Source organism: Mycteria americana, chromosome 4 (assembly GCF_035582795.1).
Source record: "Mycteria americana isolate JAX WOST 10 ecotype Jacksonville Zoo and Gardens chromosome 4, USCA_MyAme_1.0, whole genome shotgun sequence".
In the NCBI taxonomy this organism is placed as follows: domain Eukaryota; kingdom Metazoa; phylum Chordata; class Aves; order Ciconiiformes; family Ciconiidae; genus Mycteria; species Mycteria americana.
The window spans coordinates 85,688,272-85,708,574 of record NC_134368.1 but is presented as its reverse complement, the minus strand read 5'-3'; the positions used below and the strand labels follow the sequence as shown (position 1 = coordinate 85,708,574).

The following is a 20,303-nucleotide window of genomic DNA, read 5'->3' as shown; positions in this document are numbered from 1 at the left end:
GATCAGTGTAGGCAAAAGCAGCATCACTATAAAATGTAACAGGAGAAAAATCTTTTCATATGGACTGTTCCCCATTGTGTCCAAAATCAAATGCTGAACATGTTTAATCCTGTAAGGTTATTATTTTAATGCACAGGCCTTTGTATATTGATGGGAATGCAAATACCTGTTCTAAAAGCAGAAATGTCACACACAGGCGATCTCTGATGACTCTGTCTTTGTACAGCTCAAAAAGCTGTTTGTGTGGGAACTTAAACTCATATTAACTACTTCTGAGCTATAAGGAAAGCACACAGGACATCTCATGTGGCCTTATGGTGCAAAAATCTCAGTTCCTTCTTTCAGGTGGGATCTCAGCAGGTTCGGGTACCTGCCTGAAGGGAAGCGGCAATCTTCCAAGCAGATTATCAGGTAATGTTTGCTGAACATCCATTCACCACAATTTTCTGAAAAAATGTCATGGTCTAAATACAATTTCATTTAAAAAGCCAGGTTTTATTCTCAGGTTAGAGGTTATACAATGATGTTCAGATTCATTACAAGAATCATTTGGAAATACAAAGCCATTTTCACTGAGAAGTTAAACCGATTAAATATTTCTACTAAAATTCTTCTGATACAAATAAGTACACACAGAAAAAACCTGTGATTACATTTTTCATATCATTTTGGAGCCAAAGCGAAAGGAGAGCTGGTCTTGACTCAAAAAGGGGAGTATGCACCTTCTACCTGGCCTGGTATCAGTGGTACCCTGCTTACAATTACACAAATGTGTTAAAATAGTGAAGCAGATTTCCTTTTCACCAAACAATCAAGAAAAAGAGTACAGAATTCAAGATGGTATATCAACAAATCATTCCCTGGAATCAAATAAAAAATACTATAATTCTCAAACAAAAAAATATCACAACACTCTTGGGCTTATAAGCCCTTGAATTCAAACCAGATGTGACTGTCTCTGAATCCCCAGCAATAGCTGCATCTTCTCTCATAAGGCTTTTTAACAGATTCTCATAGGCCGCACAAACAGCATCTTCAGAACAAAGGGCAATAATGCTTCCCAGCAGAGTTTAACTAGATCCTGAGGATCACTAGCCTGTATGATCTGCTTTTCTATTGTCCTCACAGGGATTTCACCAGGCATAAATAACATGCACTGAAGAGATAAGGAGCTAGGGGCAAAAACAACCAGAACAAAACAGAATAATGAAGTTGCAAGACTAGCTTGCAGCCTTTGGTTTACGCTTCTCCAGGTCATAGGCTGTCAGCAATGGGCTCCCTTCTCCGAGGATGAATCTGCAAAAGTAAATCAATACAAATTATTCTGACATGGAGAATTATGATTAATTTCCCTCTATTTTGTAACACATACACACACACCCCTGGAGCCAATACCGTACATCATTACAAGCCTGTAATCAATCCAATACAAATGACAGGAAGTGTGAAGAAGCAAAAGAGGGTAGGGATATCATACAGTGCACTAGTAGGCGATCTCTCTCTCTCTCTCTCTCAACTTTAATCTCGTTCTGATTGTTGATACAGAGCAAACAGTAGGGTCTAGTAACCTAAAGTCCCCATGTAAAATCTTTCTAGACCTCTAAAAAGAACAGCTGACATTCAGTAGTGTTCATAGGTATACATTAGCATTAGGTGCACCCAAGAGAGTAGGTAAGTATGACAGAGGGAAGAATTAGGTAGTCTACTACTGCTAAGTAGGTGTCTGTGGTTCAAAGATGTGTTTGATAGGAACTCACTCAAGCTAGGAAAACAAAATAAAATCTAAGAAAGGAAATATACTATTGCCGGCGTAACACATACTTCCTTCCTGAAGTTTCAAAAGATTCTGGAAATGCTGTAACACATTGCTAGTAGCACACGCACAAGTGCGCGCAGCATTTCGCTTACAAGAGAAACATTAGGAGTGAAATATTTCCAGCAGGGTTTTGAAATTGCCTAGGAGAATTCCTCTGCAGCTGCTACACAGTAACCCCATCATTCAGTTCCAAACCCACAGTGCTGATGATATCCAAATGTATATGAAAGAAAACTTGATCCAAAAGGTCCACATTTGTAGCAAGCAGCAGTACCATGAATCATCGATTTTGGTGACACCTTTTCCCTGCAGGTAGTATCAGAGCTAAAATTCATGTTATTTGTTCACAAAAGCCAGAAAGAGCAACGATTAGCAGACTGGTTCTTTGTGCAAGGTAGATAAATATAGATATTTTTGTGTTCATTTCATGCAAATAGCACGCTATAACAGCAAAGACAGTGGAACAAAACTTTTCTAACAAGAAATGTGCTTCCAAGCTTCACATCAAATGTTGGTATTCATATAACAATATAAATTGGAAAAAAAAAAAAAGAAGACTTGGATATTCAAACACCTCAGGCAGCTTTACAGTGGGCATGCCCTTCAATTATTTTTGTTCCTTCCCAGTCCTAAGTCCCCCTGGAACACACTGAGGTCACCCTGCTTATGCCAAGATGCTTTTGGCTCCTAAAGTTGTTGCCCAGCTGGTGCAAACCAGCAGATACCACAGCATTGCAGGCATGGTCTGCCAGAGAAGAAAGGCAAACATGATATAACATGTAGTTCCCAAAAACGAAGAGTCTCTCTCACCTAGGATGGCATTAACCATTCAGAAAACCTTCTGGAAATTTTGCAGTACAAGGAGGCTTCGGAGTCCAGCACAGAGTACTTGCATACTTAAAACACAACAGGCAAAGAAAGGTGGACTCCATGTAACGAGGGTAGGTAGCACTTGGCTGCTATTTTAACAAGCAAATGGCATGGAATGAATTTTTACATTGCTTCGTTAGATGATCGATGAGGAACTAAGGGTATTTCCAGATAGCAGATGGATGCTTCATCAAGTCACCAGGAAAGAGAATGATTTAATGAAAACAGCCACCACGTCACCTATCACCAGGAGACCACCATCGACGTCCCCTTTCAAGCAAGTGCCCTTAAATGCCTCGATTCTTCCCTATGTTTCATTCTCAAAGAAAAAAAAATGCCAGTGTGTGTGAAGCCATTTGAAATCTAACGGGTACTGAATGATAAATCCTGATATGTTGTTTCATAGAAATAAAATTATAAAATCATGCAGCTGTTTAAATTACATATCTTGTTCCTCTTCACATGAGACTTTTCTGCCTGGTACTCTGAAAAACTACAACACATTCTGTGACCTTTAGCTCAGGTTGACTTTTAAAAGCAATACCTTTCTAAAATGGCAACTTCTCATGTTCTGGAGTTAGAAATTAAAGGTGTGCTAATGGCCTTTTTGTTACACTGCAGTAGCAGAAATCAAGTTGTATCAGTAAAAATCCTGAAAATAATCACATCTTCATTCCCCGTGGGGATGGCAAGCTGCTAATTAAATCTGTCTTGACTAGTCGGGAGCACTGATAATTTCTAATGTAATGTATGCACTGAGGACAGGCTAATACCAAAAATGTTTAGGGTCTGGGATTTTTTCCAGGAAAATTAAGATGTCAGTTAATTGACTTTTTTTCTGTCTGGTTTTCATTGAAGACCTCCACAAATCCATTTTTCAGTTTTTCGTTTCTTTCCCCCGTCCCTACAGATGTCATTATTTTCAGTGGAAAACCCCACACTTCTCCCTCCTCTTCTTCCAATTAGCTGTAATTATAACAACATTAGCAGCAAAGTAGGTACCTTGAGGGCAAAAATCTGGAAAGCAGCAAAGAGTGGAAAGGAACAAGAGATGATATTATAATGAAAGTAAGCGGGCACATCATGCTGCTTCATGTGCTCATCTGGGCATCCTTAGGGCTTTGCAGGTTGATTTCTGCTTTCCCTAGGCGTGCCAAGACAAGGTGGTGACCAGCTGCTCTCGCCTCTCCCGCAAGCCTCCAGAGCTACCCCTTGAACTGAGAGGCAGGCAAAGGGCTATGTTTTGGCTTCTCCCTGTGCCTGGCATAACTGGATCCAAAATAAAAATGTACAGTTTCGGTGAAAGAAATCCGGTAGTTATATCTGATGTTCTGAAAAGGTAACTGGGGTTCTTAAATACATGTACTGAGAATTTTTCTGCCAAGAAAACAAATACAGTGAGATTAATTTTGGAAGTGAAAAAGGCAATACATGCCAGCAGTTGTGGCATGCAAAAGGGTTCTTGGTCTGAGTAGGCTTTGAGCAATAAACCTCTTTTCCAGAGAATTTTTCATTAAAAAACTGGGTTCAGGGAAAATCTCCAAAAATCAATCTTTTTTTCAACTGTCTTTTCAATTTTGCACAGTTGGATAAGGAAGGAAGTCAACACTGCTTGCCAAATAAAGTGACATTAAGTACACTTGCTGGAAATCTTTCTGCCTTGCTCCTTAAAAAGAAAAAACCAAACCAAACCAAAACAAAAAACCCAACAAAACCCCAAAAACCCCACAACCAAGAACAAAAAGATTAGAAACTGCTTCTAGGAATGTTGAGTGGCAGAGCACAAAGAGACTTAGGAGCTAATGTCCCTCCAAAGGCAGTGTTACTGGTCAAACAAGGCTAAGCTAGAAGAATTTAAGCACAGTTTAGGTCCAGGCTTTCTGCACAGCAAAGTACCTGGGGCGGGACCAGCCCAGAGGCAGACAGGAAGAGTTATTCTCTTGGAAATACATTGCCAGTGCCATGAGACAACATCTTATCTTCCTTAATCTCTACCTGCCTCCCATCACTTACCTTTCCACATTGCCCTTCTCTCTTTATTTTGACCTTCAAGGAAACACCTTTGCTTTTTTTGAAGCCTGATGGTTTCCTCTAATCCTGCTTTGCAGACAGGGAGTTGCCCTGTGAGGACTACCTGAGTGGTCTTTCCCTGGCAACCTGATCTCCATTGCAGCCCACCGACGGAGCATGGCTGGACACAAAATGTTCCTATCCATCTCTTCGCCTTGCTTGCTTTCAGCTGGAGTATTTCGTGCTTGGGAAGATACGGAGAATAAATACTTATGTTTGTAGACAAGCTGAACTCTGGTACGAGTTATCTGAGTTTTTAAGCAGTTTAACAAGAGGTGCAACATGAAACTTTCTGGATACAAATGGGAAGAAAGCACTAGTAAAATCAGACCAATAAACCTGAATACAGCCCACACCCTCCTATTTGCAAACCGCCTCTTGAATATTTCTGGATTCAGTTCAGATCCCAGTGGTGGCGTGGAAAACTGAACTCTTGATGAGATTGCGGCATGAAAGAGCAGGAGGAGAGGAACCGGGTTAAACCCTCGCCTTCCTGTGGCCAGCCATGCAGACATACAGATGGCAGGCAACTGCATCCTGCAGTGCAGCCTGGCATGAAAGCCACCCCAAACCATGGACGTGCCTTTAGTATCTTTTGCACTGCAAATGTGCAAGGGTGTGGAATACATCAACTCACCAAACACATCATCAAGGACAGAATGTTTTTCCCATCCTTTTCAGAAAATTATATTTTATGTGGTTAGTAATTCTTCACTGTCCTGTGCAACCCCTGGCAGGTCAAAGGAAGCCTACTAAAACCATTTCTAGGGTCCCAAAACCAGAGGGGCCTGAATGGTTCTTTGTTAACTTTTAAGTAAACTCCTTAAAGCCAGACACATGTTTTTAAAAACAAGTTGAGTGGCTTTATGCAGCCATCAATTTCTGCTTAAAGAAGGCAATTCAACAATCACTGTGGGCAACTGTGGGCAATTAAAAAAAAATGATAAAATAATTTAAATCTTGATTACTGAATCAAAAATATAAAGGAAGGCCAAGTCTTATCCACAAAATCCCTTCCTGGATGCCAGAAGGTCTACATACAGCCAGTAGTTTTTGTTTTACTTATTTAGGCATACAGAGAAGTAAAAATGTTAAGTAAATGTAATGAAACACACATACCAGGATTGCTAGTTGCGTTTGGTCACCTCCACATATTCATACACACACACACTCCTACCATCACATTTCCATGCCCTGCATGAACCAAGGCAGGGATAAGATACTCGAGCATGCTCTTGCATCACGCTCTGAACTCTGTGTCCAAGGGCATGTTGATGTGATTTCAAGGCTGAGGACTGGTCTCTCAAGCCGCAGCAGTCAGCCTGCGGCAACTCTGGGAATAACTCTCTCTCTATAGAGCAACTTCAGCCTTATGAACCACAAGGGCTACAAGACCCTTCTCTTCATCCAGATTCTTAACTGGTCCATAGATACTTAGTTGTAAAACAGAGAGGTAGATCAATAAAACCAACTCCTTAGGCTCTTTCCAGTAGGATTAAATCCTTAAACGGCCCCTAGATACTCTAGCTGCAAAATACAGAGAGACACAGATTACTTCACCAATAAGAAGTGTAGAATAGCTCTGAGGTGTTTTAGTCAAAGAACCAAGGACTGCTCAGCACATCGCTGAACCTCACTTAACTGACAAATTTCTTGGGAAAGAGGGAGCTGACGTAGCCCTGATTAAGTAACAAGAGGTGTTCACCACTCCAAACTCTGAACAGACACATAAGGATTTTGCATGAAGCTGTACTTCATAGCTGTAATCTTAGCAGCTCCCTTTAGCTTCACTCTCTTCATAAATCTAAATTGCAAGGATTTCATTTAGATAATTACCATTGTCTTGCTACCATGGAACGTCTCTTGTTCATTCTCATTTTGGAAAGAAAAGCTTAATGGAAAAAAGAACAGAGTTTTTTGAGGTGTGTCATGTGTGCGTGTCCCCCCCCATTTTGCCCCCCTGTTCCTCTCATCCTTTCTGCATTCTGATGAAGTTATTTCCAGGCTAATTAGAAAGGGCTCAAATCAAAAGTGCCAGATCAAAACAATCACACTACTGTGAAAGTTCAGTGCTGAAGGCAACATTGCTCCTCAGACTTGTGCACAAGTGATCCTCTGCCAACTACCAAAACATAGATCTGTGGGGAGAATAACAGACTGGAGTAGAAACTTTGGAAAATAGGATCAAACAGGATTGATCAAATTTCTGTAGCAGATTTTTTAAAAAATTTTAAAAATATTTCAGTGATTATCTTATTTCTGTAGATACAGGCAAAGAGGTGTTTTATACAGAAGATAGAAAGACAAACTAGGCTTCACAGAGGCAGCAGTCCTTTAAGATAGACTTCTTTGAACACGGGAGCAGCTAAGAAAAGTGGTGCCAGTCATAAGAAAAGTACAGATATGGTTACACAAGAAGCAGAAAACATGAGATTACAGCTGATTACAGCTGGTTCCCGGAGAACCTAAGTCAAATGCCAAGGCACCCGGGTGCAAATAACTTCCTCTCTCACAAAGGAGGGGAGAGAGGGAGGAAAACACAATCTAGGTACATCTATACAAAACTGCAGAAGAAATTACTAATTCCTCCTTGGTGACAATATGCCTTTGCAGTACCAATAACATTATAGCAAACTAGTTAGAGTTGATGTAGGGACTCTCACAGATTTCAGATATCTTTAAAACAGGCTTTTTTGGATGGTATATCATAAAAAAATATCAGTTTCCCAATTCATTTAATTTGTGTTCAGCTCTAAAGTTACAACCTGTGACCTGTATTTTGTAATTGTTCCTTAAGAAAAAATACCCAGTGTCAAAGGAAAATTTGTTCAGTTAAGGAAAACTTAAGGGTTTTCCCTAGAAACATCAATCTACTGAAATAGCATTTTTAAAGGAAACTGCCTCATGCCTAAAAGTTGCTGCACCGCTGTTTTGTTTTTCTATAATGAAGCCCTATCTCAGAAGAGATAAGATTTATTGGTCAGTTTATCACCTAATGAGGAAATGAGAGATGAGAAATGAGACTCGGGAATGCTGCTGCACATACTAGCTCATTTAAACCCACCATTGTAATTAGCACTCGTACAAAATAGAACAAAGAAATCGGAACATCAAGAATACTTTCATCACGTATTCTTGGAGTTTCTATCTTTTAAACACTTTCTCAAAACACTGAAATGCAGATTTAATATAGGTGACTATATATAATACATAAGCCCAGGCTAGTGCTTTTTAATTGATAGTAGAAGTTGGACTTCTCTGTGATCAATGGCTAACAAAATAATCTTTGTTTTATCAGCAAAGATAAAAAGAATAAGAGCCCCAAAGATGTTAGAGCAGACATCCTACACAGCGCTACGATGGGACTTGTTGAGAATTCCTCTTTATGGGGATTGAAGAAAAAACGGAAGGGAAAAGTCTCCAAGTGTTCTACTCACTGTCCCATTGAGAAGGAGGTATTTGGATGTTCTGGACAAGGAACGGTAATAGAAAGATGGAGCACAGATTTAAAAAACAGTTTTTCAGGGAACCAGAAGTCAAGTCATATAATCAAGCAGGGTAAAAGAACAACTCCCTTTCTTCAGATCCCCTAAGTGTATTGCCCTGGACCACAGCTGCAATTGGTGGCCAGACTTGTTTCATTCACTGTTATAAACATCCTCCCTGTATTCTCTGGTGCAGTAAATCACTTTGAGTTTAAGTGGGAAGAACTACAAAATTAATCTCCTGTCCTCTCTTGCAGTCACAGCACTACTTTCCCTACGACCACATCAGAACGCTCCAAACAGTCGCCATGTAATTATGGGAAGCTCATCCTCCATTTCGGCGAGCTACGTTCCCACCCCACCCTCTTTTCTGTGCAAATGTGGATGACAATAAATAACAGAATAATTCCTCTGTTGCCATCTTCTTCTTCTAGATGTTACAAAAGAGTTCTTGGTGATGAGTCCCTGCCACCCCATATGGTACCCACTCGCACCGTGAAACGGCAGACACATGAAGCACACACGCTCCTGCAGTGCACACCAGCAAACTTTGCTGGTCCCCCTGCAGCACAGGATGATGTGTCATTCCTCTGAGATGGTATCTCTACAAAAAGGCCACGAGACATGAGAACAGAGCAAAACACAAAACTTTAGGTGCCATAATTCTCAACTACTTTTGAGAGAAAAGGGGTGGTTTAGGGGAGTTTCTGAAGGAGAAGATCTGGAGGGGCAGATTCCCACCCAGAACAGCGTCCCTTCTTCCTTGTGCTCTCTGGCATTCATCTTTTGAGTGGTCTGAAACAAGTACTTCGAAACACCCAGGAACTTGGCATGATTTAAAATCCAGGTACAAATATTAAATACTCCACCTGGTTTCCAAAAGATAGTTTGCACCAACACTTTGGCAACTAATTAACTTTGTCCATTTACATGGTTTTATTTTCAGACCTGGCACTTTGAACTATCAGAGCAGACCAAGAATAGCAATGGGCATTTTGCCTTTAAGGTGAAGCAATATCCTAAAGCCTGTACTTTGTTACCAAGGCCTTCTAAAATCTGCCCCATCTCGGCCCCCCGGTTCGGCACATCATTAAATTTAGTCTTAGCTGGAGCAACAGAAGCTCTAAGGACAACTCTGAGGATATCTTTTCTTTAGGACTATTACTAGGTGTTTAATGAGGCAAATGTGTGATCCTATAATGTGTAATAGAGACATTTTATGAATTGCAATGAAGCTGAAAGCCATAATGTAGATGGTATTATGTTAGAAACCTCACCTGTGTTGCACATACACCAACCTTGGCTCTCTGAGGCAAAGCTGTCACGTAAGCACTCAACAGATAAATATGAAAGTTTACTCTACATCCCTCAAAGGCCCCCATTTTAAAAAAGTACATTTAAAATATGCTCTGTACAGCTGTTCTCTTACCATTTGCCTTGTGCTGCACATCTGGCGGAAACTGGTCAGGAACATACCACTGATAGTCTGGCTGCACAGAACAATAAAACATTATTACAGCAATATGGACTTCATAGACACTTCAAACAAAAGAATAGTGACATGATAAAAATATAATTGTGCTGCGAAGTTTTTTATTAGTCATACAAAAGTAGTTTACAAAAAAAACCCCTTATATTTAGCTTTATATTTCCACTGATCGAGTCTTTCAGCTTGCTTCCTTTTTTATGACATGTGGTTTAGATGCTGGACTCATTAGAAATATTGGTGTAAACCTTTCTAGATCCCACAAATCAAAAGAAACATTAACAGAAACAAATCAGATTTTAAAAGGGCTAAGGAATAAAGTGCACCAGAAGATACTAACAGGCATCACATTCTCTGCACTAAAGAACCCCAGAGAAACCTGGTACACATCGACCTGACAGGTGAAGCTGTTCCAGTCTGAATATGTGTAACATCTGTAACATGGTTCAGTGTGACAGGGATAACCCATTTAATAAAGTTCTCTCCCCTCCTCCCTTCCCCACAGGTTAGCTAGCATTAGCGTTACTATAACACTAGCTGTTATCAAGTAATTTCTTGAAAATACTGTGGGATGGGAAAACTTCCCATCTTTCTTATAAGAGGAAATACAGGAAGGTTATGTCCATGCATAGTTTTGTCCAGGGAAATCCTGGAAGAAAGAAATACTGCATTATAGTTTATACCACACACCGTGGTAAATGAGTAGCAAATTACCACTAGAGAAAACAATTTTGGGACCAGACATTTCAGCTGAAGCTGTATTAAGCTATCTGGTTTAAGTAGCACATGCAAGCTTGTCAAATTCCAGGTAATTACTGCTTCCAACTAGTTAAACTGGGAAAATAATTCTTGTTTTGCAAAAATTACTCTGACAAAATCCTGAGTAGCCCCAAGGAGACTCTTACAGATTTCAACTTGTAGGGAAGAAATTTCATAGACTTCTAAAGAAGTTTTCCCTAAATTAAGATGGCAGGATGAAGCTGTAGATACAGAAAAGAGATTTAACTTTTATGTATGCTGTCCTTCGTAGTTACATAGCAGTAATCACTCTCCTACACTGTTAGGAAAAAAGGAGCTATCGTATTTTCACTTAAATTATGCCAGCCACAGGAACTATTAACTAATTCTGTGCTTGTGGGCAAACAAAATAGGCTTTGATACAAAGCAAGACTCTGCTTTGCTTTAAGCACAGGTAGTTTTTCCACCAATGGCTCAAAATACACTTATTTGCATTGCTTTTTTGAGTTTCTGTTGAATTTTCTGTTCTCTGATTACTCTTCTCTTTCGTATGTACTTACACTATGCAAACTTGAGTGAATTTCAGAAACAAGAGGTGTATTTCATGTCAGACTAAACAAAATGTTTCTACTAACAATGCAAAAAGGAACGAAAAGGTGCAAGATATAAAAAGAACGAAAAAGCAAAAGCACAGACTAAACACAGGATTACGTACGTTAACTCAGGACACTCATTAAATTCTAACACCTTTCTTCGTTGCTAAACAAATTGCTCAGGGAGGTATCAAAAGCTCAGAGCAGCAACACTGCACTCACGCAGACAAAGAATTTCAAAGAAAACTCAGAATGAAACTGGGAGTTACAAAGCAACCAGCTAAACTGACCCCGGCACTCCAGCAGGAATGGCAAAGTTGTAAACCCAGTGATCCCTCACAGAATTAGAAACCCAGATGATGAAAGTTCAGGGAGAAGAGCCAAAATAATCTGGGACTGTGTCCAAATTGCAGTGAAAAACATTCTGCAATACTTCCAACTCTGATAAATAGGCAGATAAGCACACTCCTGAAGCATAGAAATGACTTGGTTGACCACAGCTTTTCCGCTGGATTTCTACAGTCTGAAAGCCTTATACGTGTTTTGCAAAAATTTGGCTATAATTTCTCAAATAATGAACATCTTTCCGGATGTGACAGCTTTATAGCTAGAAACAGATACTGTGTATTTAAAATGACATTCACCATGTTTAAATGCATTCTCACTAGATTTGAACAAGCACAACCTACTTAAACAACCCAAAGCACTTCAAAAATACCATTCTTTGAAGCAGTATTTTCCTTGAAATAGATAACTCCCCCTCATATAACCTGCCCTAGTGCAAAGCTATTCTTCTTCATGCTGAGGAAGACAGGACCCTGTCGTGTGCCGGGAAAAAAGGCAAATTTCCCATTGTCTTAGCCACGCTCAGGTACAACTTCCACTTTTGCTGGTTTTTTTTTGTTGTTGTTTTTTTTTTTTTTTTTTTTGCGATACACAGGCTTGCTTGGGAAAATTGCATTCCTAAAGCACTCACAGCCAGAGCGTCTCACCCTCAGTAGAACCTTATTCCTCACGTAATCCCATTTCACAGCAGTGTACCAGAGGGAAGATACTACTGGGTACAAGTAATAGCATCTGGGATTTCGCCCTTACAGTTTAGTAGCAGCGTTGTGAATCTTGCCAATAGCTTGTCTGCCTGCCCCAGAAGGTGTAAAGGGAACCTGAGATTGTGCAGCCTGGCTACAGCGGTATTGCCTGATGGCAGGACAGTTATATTACCTATGAATACAGAAGTCGTAAGTGAAGAAGGAGGAGAGTAATTTCCCAAAGACAAGGCCAGAGAAAGAAATACCCAGTGTAAGACATGAAAATAAGACATATTAGCCAACAAGCTTTATTAGACTGAATAGAAGGAAGAGACCATAATAATGCTGACCACAGCGATGCTCTCATTTTTGTTACTATCATTTATGTTGAAGGCCCAGAACTGGGCTCCAGAGACCAGATCCATATTTCTGAACTTGGGTTACTACATAGCTAGAAAGGGCTCTGCATGTGTGTTGTGGAAGTAAATTAATCTAAGAAATCAGCAAGAGTCCAATCAAACAACCTTATTTTTTTAATTATGGAATGACCACCAGTATCATTGAAAACAAATGTATAATAGTCCCCTTTTTCTTCTTAGTGGTATTGTAGATAAATAGTATTTGCCAAAGTAAATTTAAAATATATAAGGATATACTTAAAGTATAACTCATCAACTATATATTTAAATTGCTGCAATTTTTCCTCTTTGTGTGCAGATTTCTGTTGGTTATGCTTTGATTTGCACATGGCAGCACCCTGCAATTCAGGACTGAAGACACTGGAACAGCAAGGAAGAAAAGAACACAACTATCAAGAGAAAATCAGCATTTTGGGGAAGATAGTAAGGGAAGAGCAACTTCTTGTGAGAAATCAGCTTCAAGAGAAATCAGGAAGGCTGCTCCAGACCTAGGGCTAATTCTAAACCCAGTACAAAATCTTGATCTGGAACCGACAACAAACTGGGAAACAACAGATTGAGTTATTGGTGAGGATGGCACTGTGATAGCACCACGTTATTCTCCTGTGGTCACCGTGCTGTGAGAAAAGCAGTGCCCTTGTGAAATGGGAGATGGTGGGAACCTTACTGAGTGCTGTTGCTGCTCATGTGCCCTGCGAGACGCTGGATGTACTCGAGGATCTTGATAGTGAAGAACCAACCCACAACTGCCATAATTAACACATGGTGAGAGGAAGAGGGGAGGTGGGTAGCTGGGCCTCTCAGACTGTACTGGGAGGTCTTTTGTCTGTCAAAAAATAAGAGAAGCAAGAAGAAAGGCATTAGTAGCAGGATGTGATCACCAACAGAATATTCACGTACAAATTCATCAGTAAAAAGCAATGGCGAAGAAACTCTCCCCTCTCAGCATGGGTTGCAATGTTGCTCGTTTAGACCCTTCAGACTGTTAATGATTTAAAAAATTATTTAAGAAAGCTGACTTGTGCCACACCAGAGTCTTGACACGTTTTTATTTCAGAAAATATTGGTTTCAAGATATGGCAAACACATTTCTGGGTGTTTTCTGTATTCAGGAAACATTTTCATTACACACAGTAGCTTTCAATAGTTCAAAGCAGAACCACATGGACAGGCACTTGCATAAAAAGAAAAATAAATAATTTTGGTAAAGGACCAAAGTCGATGGCCTTGAGATTTGGGTCTGTCTTTTCTTAGGCCCTCTGTGTCCCAGCAGAGTCAATGGGAATTTGCCTAAGACAGAGCAAGGAGGGCTTAAAGATGAGCCACAAGTAAATAATTTGACTTAAGAAAACAAACTAATAAGTATTCTATATGGTTCCTCTCATGTTTAAAATCGTTCACAAGCTCTGTTTAATCAAATCCCAAGGCAGGAAGAGACAAACAAGAAGATCTCTAGTGTAAACTGTCGATGCAATGCAGGGACAGTCGAGTCGTACATACACATTACACAACACTTGTACAGCCCTTCGGGTATGCTGTACACGTGCAGTGCTGTTGGCATTTCTCCTGGTCCAGAGCGGCTGGAGAGGAGTGGGAAAGGCCTTTTAGCCCCATTTGTAGTCCCCCTCTTCACTGTCACTGTTGTGAGAGGTTCTCAGAGCATCCATTGACTGGTTGGGGTTGTGCAAGAAATTTAGTCTTTTACAGTCTCTAGACAATGCAAAAATATATAGGAATAAGGTGTCTGAGTACTCTGTCTCCTACAAAAAAATTTCTTTACCTTATTGAAGCACCCAGGAGTGGGCTGATGCGTGGGGGAAATATACCTGAAAGTTATTGCATGCAGTGCTAACAGATTTGTCCAAGGTACTTCTATACGCCTGGGGTGCCCTGAGTGGCAAATCACGGCATTCCCTCTGGCATTGATAGTTTTATACTTGCATGAAATCCTGCCAAGTACCCATAAAAGCTCTGACAAGTCTGAGGCCTTATTGCAGCAGCACCCAGCATCGGCCAGGATGCCCAGCCTCTTCTCCACTCCTGCTGAAGCTGATGGGAGTGAGGGGTACCTGACAGCACCTTGCCTCTGATACTACTGCAAGACCCTACTAGTATTGATGCACGGCCTGGTTGAGAATAAGCCAATACTGAAGTTTCTGTTTCACAACAACGTTGGGGAGGACAATAAATCATCACAGAACATTTTGGTAATTGGCCATTCTTTTAAAATATTGCACAATTTTGTCAAGACAGGAAACCTCGAAATTTCATCATTTTTAAAGGGGATTGAGAAAGCTCAGAGTTTTGCATGCCATGATTTTACTATGGCTTCCTGAATGTCTGTGAACAGAATACTGACACTACTGTGAAGAGATAAAAAGGATGTTGCAACAAAAAATTATTGCAGTGGCTGCTCAGCTAATTTGGATGGAGACAATTTTTCTTCCTCAGTGATATTAACATTACTCTGTAATTCCACTGCAGAGGTCAGGATTCATTACAGAAGCTTTTGTTTCAAAAGTTGGTTTGATGTTACAACTCTTATATTAAGTGCCAGTGAAACAATCAACAGTCCTCTGGATTTGTTTTTGGTTTCCCCCCACTCCATTTTAAGATATGTTTGAAGAGTTTTTGCAATAAATACTCCCTTCATCTACTTAATTTGGAAGTCTCATCTCTAATCATTTCTCATCTTCTTACAGCATAACTTCAGAATGATTTCATCCCAGGTGGTGACCTTATATAAAATCCAATGTCAATTAATGGAAGCCAGAAAGCCTTGGGTTGTGTGGAAAGTGAGAAAATAAAAATAAAATACACATGTGCTGGCAATGGTAACTTTCTTTTGACTCATACCTGAGAGTTTAGTTTATTCAGTTGAGACTGTAATCTCTCGTTAATTTTCTGCAATGCTTCTTTCTCCTCATTAAGTCTTTCTCTGTCAGATCTCTCCTTTTTGAAGTCTTCTTCATATATTTGTACCTGCAATCATTATGACCAAGTACGTGAATTTCAGCAGAACCACAACAGAAATATTCATCCACTTTTTAAACACTGGCCAAGTAGCGGGGTGCATTCCAAAAGGATCCCTCCTCTTTACAATCCTGCAACAAAAAGTTTCCTCCTTCTTTTTTATGACCAAAATGACAAGCAATGGCTATTCTCCAATGGCACCCATCAATTGAAACAGTCCACAGCTTCAGTATCCATAGAGCCTTGTAATTTAAAAGGCTGACTGGCAGATATCAGTTACATTAGGGTATAAGCTATATTAAGAGAGCAAATACTAAAGACATCGATCTTTTTAAGGGATAAACAGTAGTAGGACACACATTTTACCAACATTTTTTCCAGTTTTCTTTTCAATTATGAGCACTTTTAACTGTCCCCCTTTTAACTGCATCTGCAATCTCAGATGCAAGCAGTTAGCAACCTGGTGAAGATAGGAGGTGCTGGGACAACACAAAAAACTGATTTCTAGCACGCAGTCTGACAGAACATTATCACCTTATCCAACCTGACGATGAGCCACTATCATCAAATAACGTCCTGCCTTTTTATAGCCCACTGAATACCGTTGGGCCTGCTTTGCTTTACGCCTTTTCGTAGTTGTCTGCAGCTTTACCTTACCCACTGCACTAGCTGTCTAACCAAGGTGTGGCCCAAAGAACTAATCTGTGCAGAAAAAGTGATAGTATTTAGAGCCGTGGTCACATATTAATGACCAGAAGACTTGGACTAGTGAGGACTGTCAAGGAATTTAGACAAAGAACTAATCTGTGCAGAAAAAGTGATAGTATTTAGAGCCGTGGTCACATATTAATGACCAGAAGACTTGGACTAGTGAGGACTGTCAAGGAATTTAGACCTTGGCTGGAGCACTGTGGAAAAAAAAAAAATAAGCAAAACTGTAGGAGGCTATCGTGCCCCAGATGTTAAAAACTGTATGTGGAAAAAATAATTGGCCCATGTACCTTTTGTCTGCAATATAGGACTTCTAATTCATCCTCTTAAACTGCAGTCCAAAGAACCTACCCGACCCAGTGTAGAACCAGAGGTGAATGTTATGTAGACAATTCAAAATGGAAATACAGAGGTTTGACCCTGTTCCTAGAAGATAAGCTGCCTTTCAAATACTGAAAGATGCAATGGCTTAGCTGTTCTTATGTCACCAGGAATCAGAGCACTTCATCCCATTAAAAAAAATATCTGACCACCCCAGGCACAGGCAGCGAGCGCACAGATTCAGAAGCAAAACGCAAATCCGTAAATTAATTGGTGTTAAGCTGACTGGCTTAATTCTTCAACTAACGGGCAAGCATCCACCTGGTAAGAAGCTGGAGGCTGGTGGCACTTCTACTGACAAACAACAGCAAAAGCACGTTGGGGTAGGAACCACCACCAGAACTTTCAGAATTCCTTTCACATCCTCTTGGTTGGTCACTAAAGCCCACTGACAGTCTATTTCCAAAGAACTTGCTTGCTGTGGCTCATGCCCTGCTCGTTGTACAGACCCAGTTTTCTTTTCGCTGGCAGCAGCACTATGACTTCACAGGAGGACTAAAGAAATGTTAATACCTCAGGGGAAGAAAAAAAGTCAACACAGGGCTCTATAAATTATTTTCACGACTTGCCTGTTGCAGCTAATTTTTGCAAGGTTTTTTTCGGACCCGATGGTCCCCCACTAGATATAACCCCCTCCCTGAATAACACAGTGTAAAAGGAACAAAGGCTTTCTGTGTGGCCATGTGGGGACTCAGCTCCGCAGCCTGTGCCTGGAGGAGGCATGCATGCCCCTGACCCTCCGAAGCAGAGGCAAAGCTGTTGCTTGCAAGAAATCTAGGTCTCTTGTATCCCTGTCCATCTACATGCTTCTCTCCTCAGTATTTCCTCATTTCTTCTCTCCTGACTCCCTCTCTGCTGTCCCACATCCCTCCTGCTCTCCAGCTGTACAATCTGCTGAAGCTGCAAGGGAACTACTTTGTCACAGTTTTCCATATATTCTGTTGCCCTGAGAAAGAGGAGGACACCTCCCAAGGAATGAATGCCTTCATCTCTTCTGTCGTGGCCAGGGACGGGCTGATGACAGCCAAGCTCTGGTGAGACGCTGTCATGTCGCTGTTGTCCCAAGAGTCCCTCCTCTGTACAGTTAAAGCCTTCTGCTCCATTTCGTGCAGAAGGAAGTCTGAACTCACTGTACCGATTTATACAACTAGAAAAAGACATTCATAAAATGGATACCCCATGAGAATTCTGAAAAAAAATTGGTTTACTCTATTTTATTGTGTAAAATGAAATAACTCATTACTGTACAATCAAGTGCAGGATTTTATTCTCCAGCATGTGGCAAGCATTACATTAGAGAGCAAAATCTGGCTCCGCTGTCAAACGTGACAGAAACAAGTATTTTATTCCCATTGAATAAAATTCCCATTCTGATCACATCCATTTGTGTGTCAATAATGTTAACCCTAACACTGTCCAGGATGACAGATCTAAAATGTAAAATTATCTGAAAAGTATCATGTTTTTAAACAGATTCTTTCATATGGAAAGAAAAAGAGTGCACAAGGCACTTGAATTGCTCAGAACAAAGATTAAAAAAAAATAAATACACTTCTCTATAGTGATTGGTATGCAGGTTACGGATGCAAATGTTTTGCCTCACACTTTGAAAAATTGCAATGCCAACACTCTAGTTTTCCAAGACTAGGATTCTTAGGCAATTCACTAAACTTTCAACTTCTAAGAAAAAAGGAGCAGAAGACACAATCAGTAACTCATGAAGCTTAGCATTCCCTCTGGATGAAATTCAGCCCCTAGCAGAGAGCTGACAGGATGTCTCCAAGAGTCAGGAGAACCATTCTGCTGCTTTGAGTCCTATAAAAGTCCTTGCTCCAGTCCTTTGCAAGGACTCAGTTTCACTTCGTGGACACTGCTGTGATGACAGCATCTTAGGAAACACCATTTCAATGGGCTACGGCTAAACTGGTTCTTCCTTTCAAAAGCTCTACATAGCAAGTTTACCAGGCACAATTCTTGGGAGAGAGGACAAAATTATGCTGTATGAAATCCACCCAGGCTTACTTCCAGCTGTTCTTACCTGCTGTCTGAGAACTTCAAGTTGGGTTTTCATTTCCTCAAGGCTGTTCCTGTCACCCTTCTCTGAAGGAGTCCCAAGAACAGGTGAGTGCTGCTTTTTCAACACATCCAGAAGGGCCTGCAATGTCAAAAAGCAAAATTACTAAACAGAGATTCACTACATCAAAAAAACCAAACAAAACCAAAACCCTTTTAGATTATTAGAATGTTTGCCTTCTAAATAAACAGATTAGAGTGAGTCACAGACTTGTGGGGGTTTTTCCTTCACTTCCAGTTGCTTCAATTATATACACAGGGTACAAACCCCATGAATAACATATACGCATGACTATGTCCAAATTTTCAAAGTGCCCACACTACATCCATGAATTTGAGACAGTGTCAGTTAGGAGACTTTTACTTATAACAACCAACATTTATCTACGGAAATCACAGCTGCAAATCTCATTCGTAAACACCATTCCCTGTGCAAGTCAGAACTTGGGAAAACAAAGACAGGTGTCTAAACTCAGCTGAGGCCAAGACCAAGCAAACAAAAAAACCAAGAACATAAAAGTAATGCGCAAAGATGGCCTAAAAATGTGACTGCAGTAAAGTCTGACCGAAACATTTTTTTGCACTAAGAGTACAAATTTCTTCAACTGGAACCGAAGTAAACCCTCCGGTTGAGCGGAAGTTATGTAGTCTCTATAGCTTGTCACTAGAGGGAGTTACGAATACACACACTACACTGACAAGGCTCTTACTCTATTTTTCAGTCAAATTCTACCATAGTTCTTTGCAGATTTTATTTATTTTTAACAGTATTACACAGCTCTCCCTTGGACTGGGATAATTTTTAAATCGCTCTTACCCCTCTCTATCAATAACCACACGCTACACTTACATATCTCTTATTTACTCTGGCACAAACATTCACCATTCAGTACTTTTCAATGTCTCTGACATCAGATATGGACTCAGCTAACGTCATCCATTTTAGAAAGTTCAATTCCTGCTAATGATCCCCAGCTCCCCCTTGCTGGCCACACTCCATTCATGCCATAAGGAAAGGAGGAAAGATAATTTGGAGGGCGAAGCGGCCAAGCAGGCGAACCAGTATCTAAAGTAACCCAAGGATTAGTATTAATTATCAAAAGGCCAACAACAACAACAACAAAATTAGCACTTTCCATGGAGAACATAGAAAAGAAAAGAGAGGCTTTTTATCTGATGAGCTACTGTTCCTAAGAATCACGCAGAACAGAAATTGGTATAATAGTGGCAAAGTTTGTGTGCCATGTCAATACATAAATAAGGTTGAACATAAACATGGGAGGATTAAGATTACTGATTAATCTTCAGTAAGCTATCTGTAATTAATTAATTAATTACAGATATCTTACTGATTAATCCTCCTTTTGCCCCTTTGAGCCACTGCTAATCCCTTTTAGGCTATAACATGGCAGTGCCCTGCACAAATAGTAAAACAAATAATAAAAACAAGTTTCCCATTGGCATTTAGATTGGGCATGGATCGCCAGCAGCAGCAAGAGTCAGTGAAGTTTGACAATATCGCTGTACGTATGATACGTTCCCTGGGCGACTGCAACCCAGATCCTTTCCCAGGCGTGTGGTTTGTTACACGTACCGCTGAGGACAAAGGTGAGCGAAACATGCTTTTCTTCTTCCCCCTGCCTACGTGGGATACATCTTG

The 20,303-nt window shown here is 40.4% G+C and overlaps 1 protein-coding gene across 4 annotated transcripts in view; it reads right to left on the bottom strand.

Moving 5' to 3' along the window:
- Nucleotides 1-117: 117 nt before the first annotated feature.
- The window catches only part of TNIP3 (TNFAIP3 interacting protein 3), an 83,766-nt gene continuing 63,580 nt past the window's right edge, over nt 118-20,303 (bottom strand). For all 4 annotated transcript variants that reach the window (XM_075501158.1, XM_075501159.1, XM_075501160.1 and 1 more), the window contains 5 exons: nt 18,609-18,725; nt 15,362-15,487; nt 13,173-13,331; nt 9,671-9,731; nt 118-1,296 (listed from right to left, as the gene is read on the bottom strand). In XM_075501158.1, the coding sequence (XP_075357273.1) occupies nt 1,265-1,296; nt 9,671-9,731; nt 13,173-13,331; nt 15,362-15,487; nt 18,609-18,725 (495 nt within the window). In that variant the 3' untranslated portion in view covers nt 118-1,264. The remainder of the gene's footprint in view (nt 1,297-9,670; nt 9,732-13,172; nt 13,332-15,361; nt 15,488-18,608; nt 18,726-20,303) is intronic.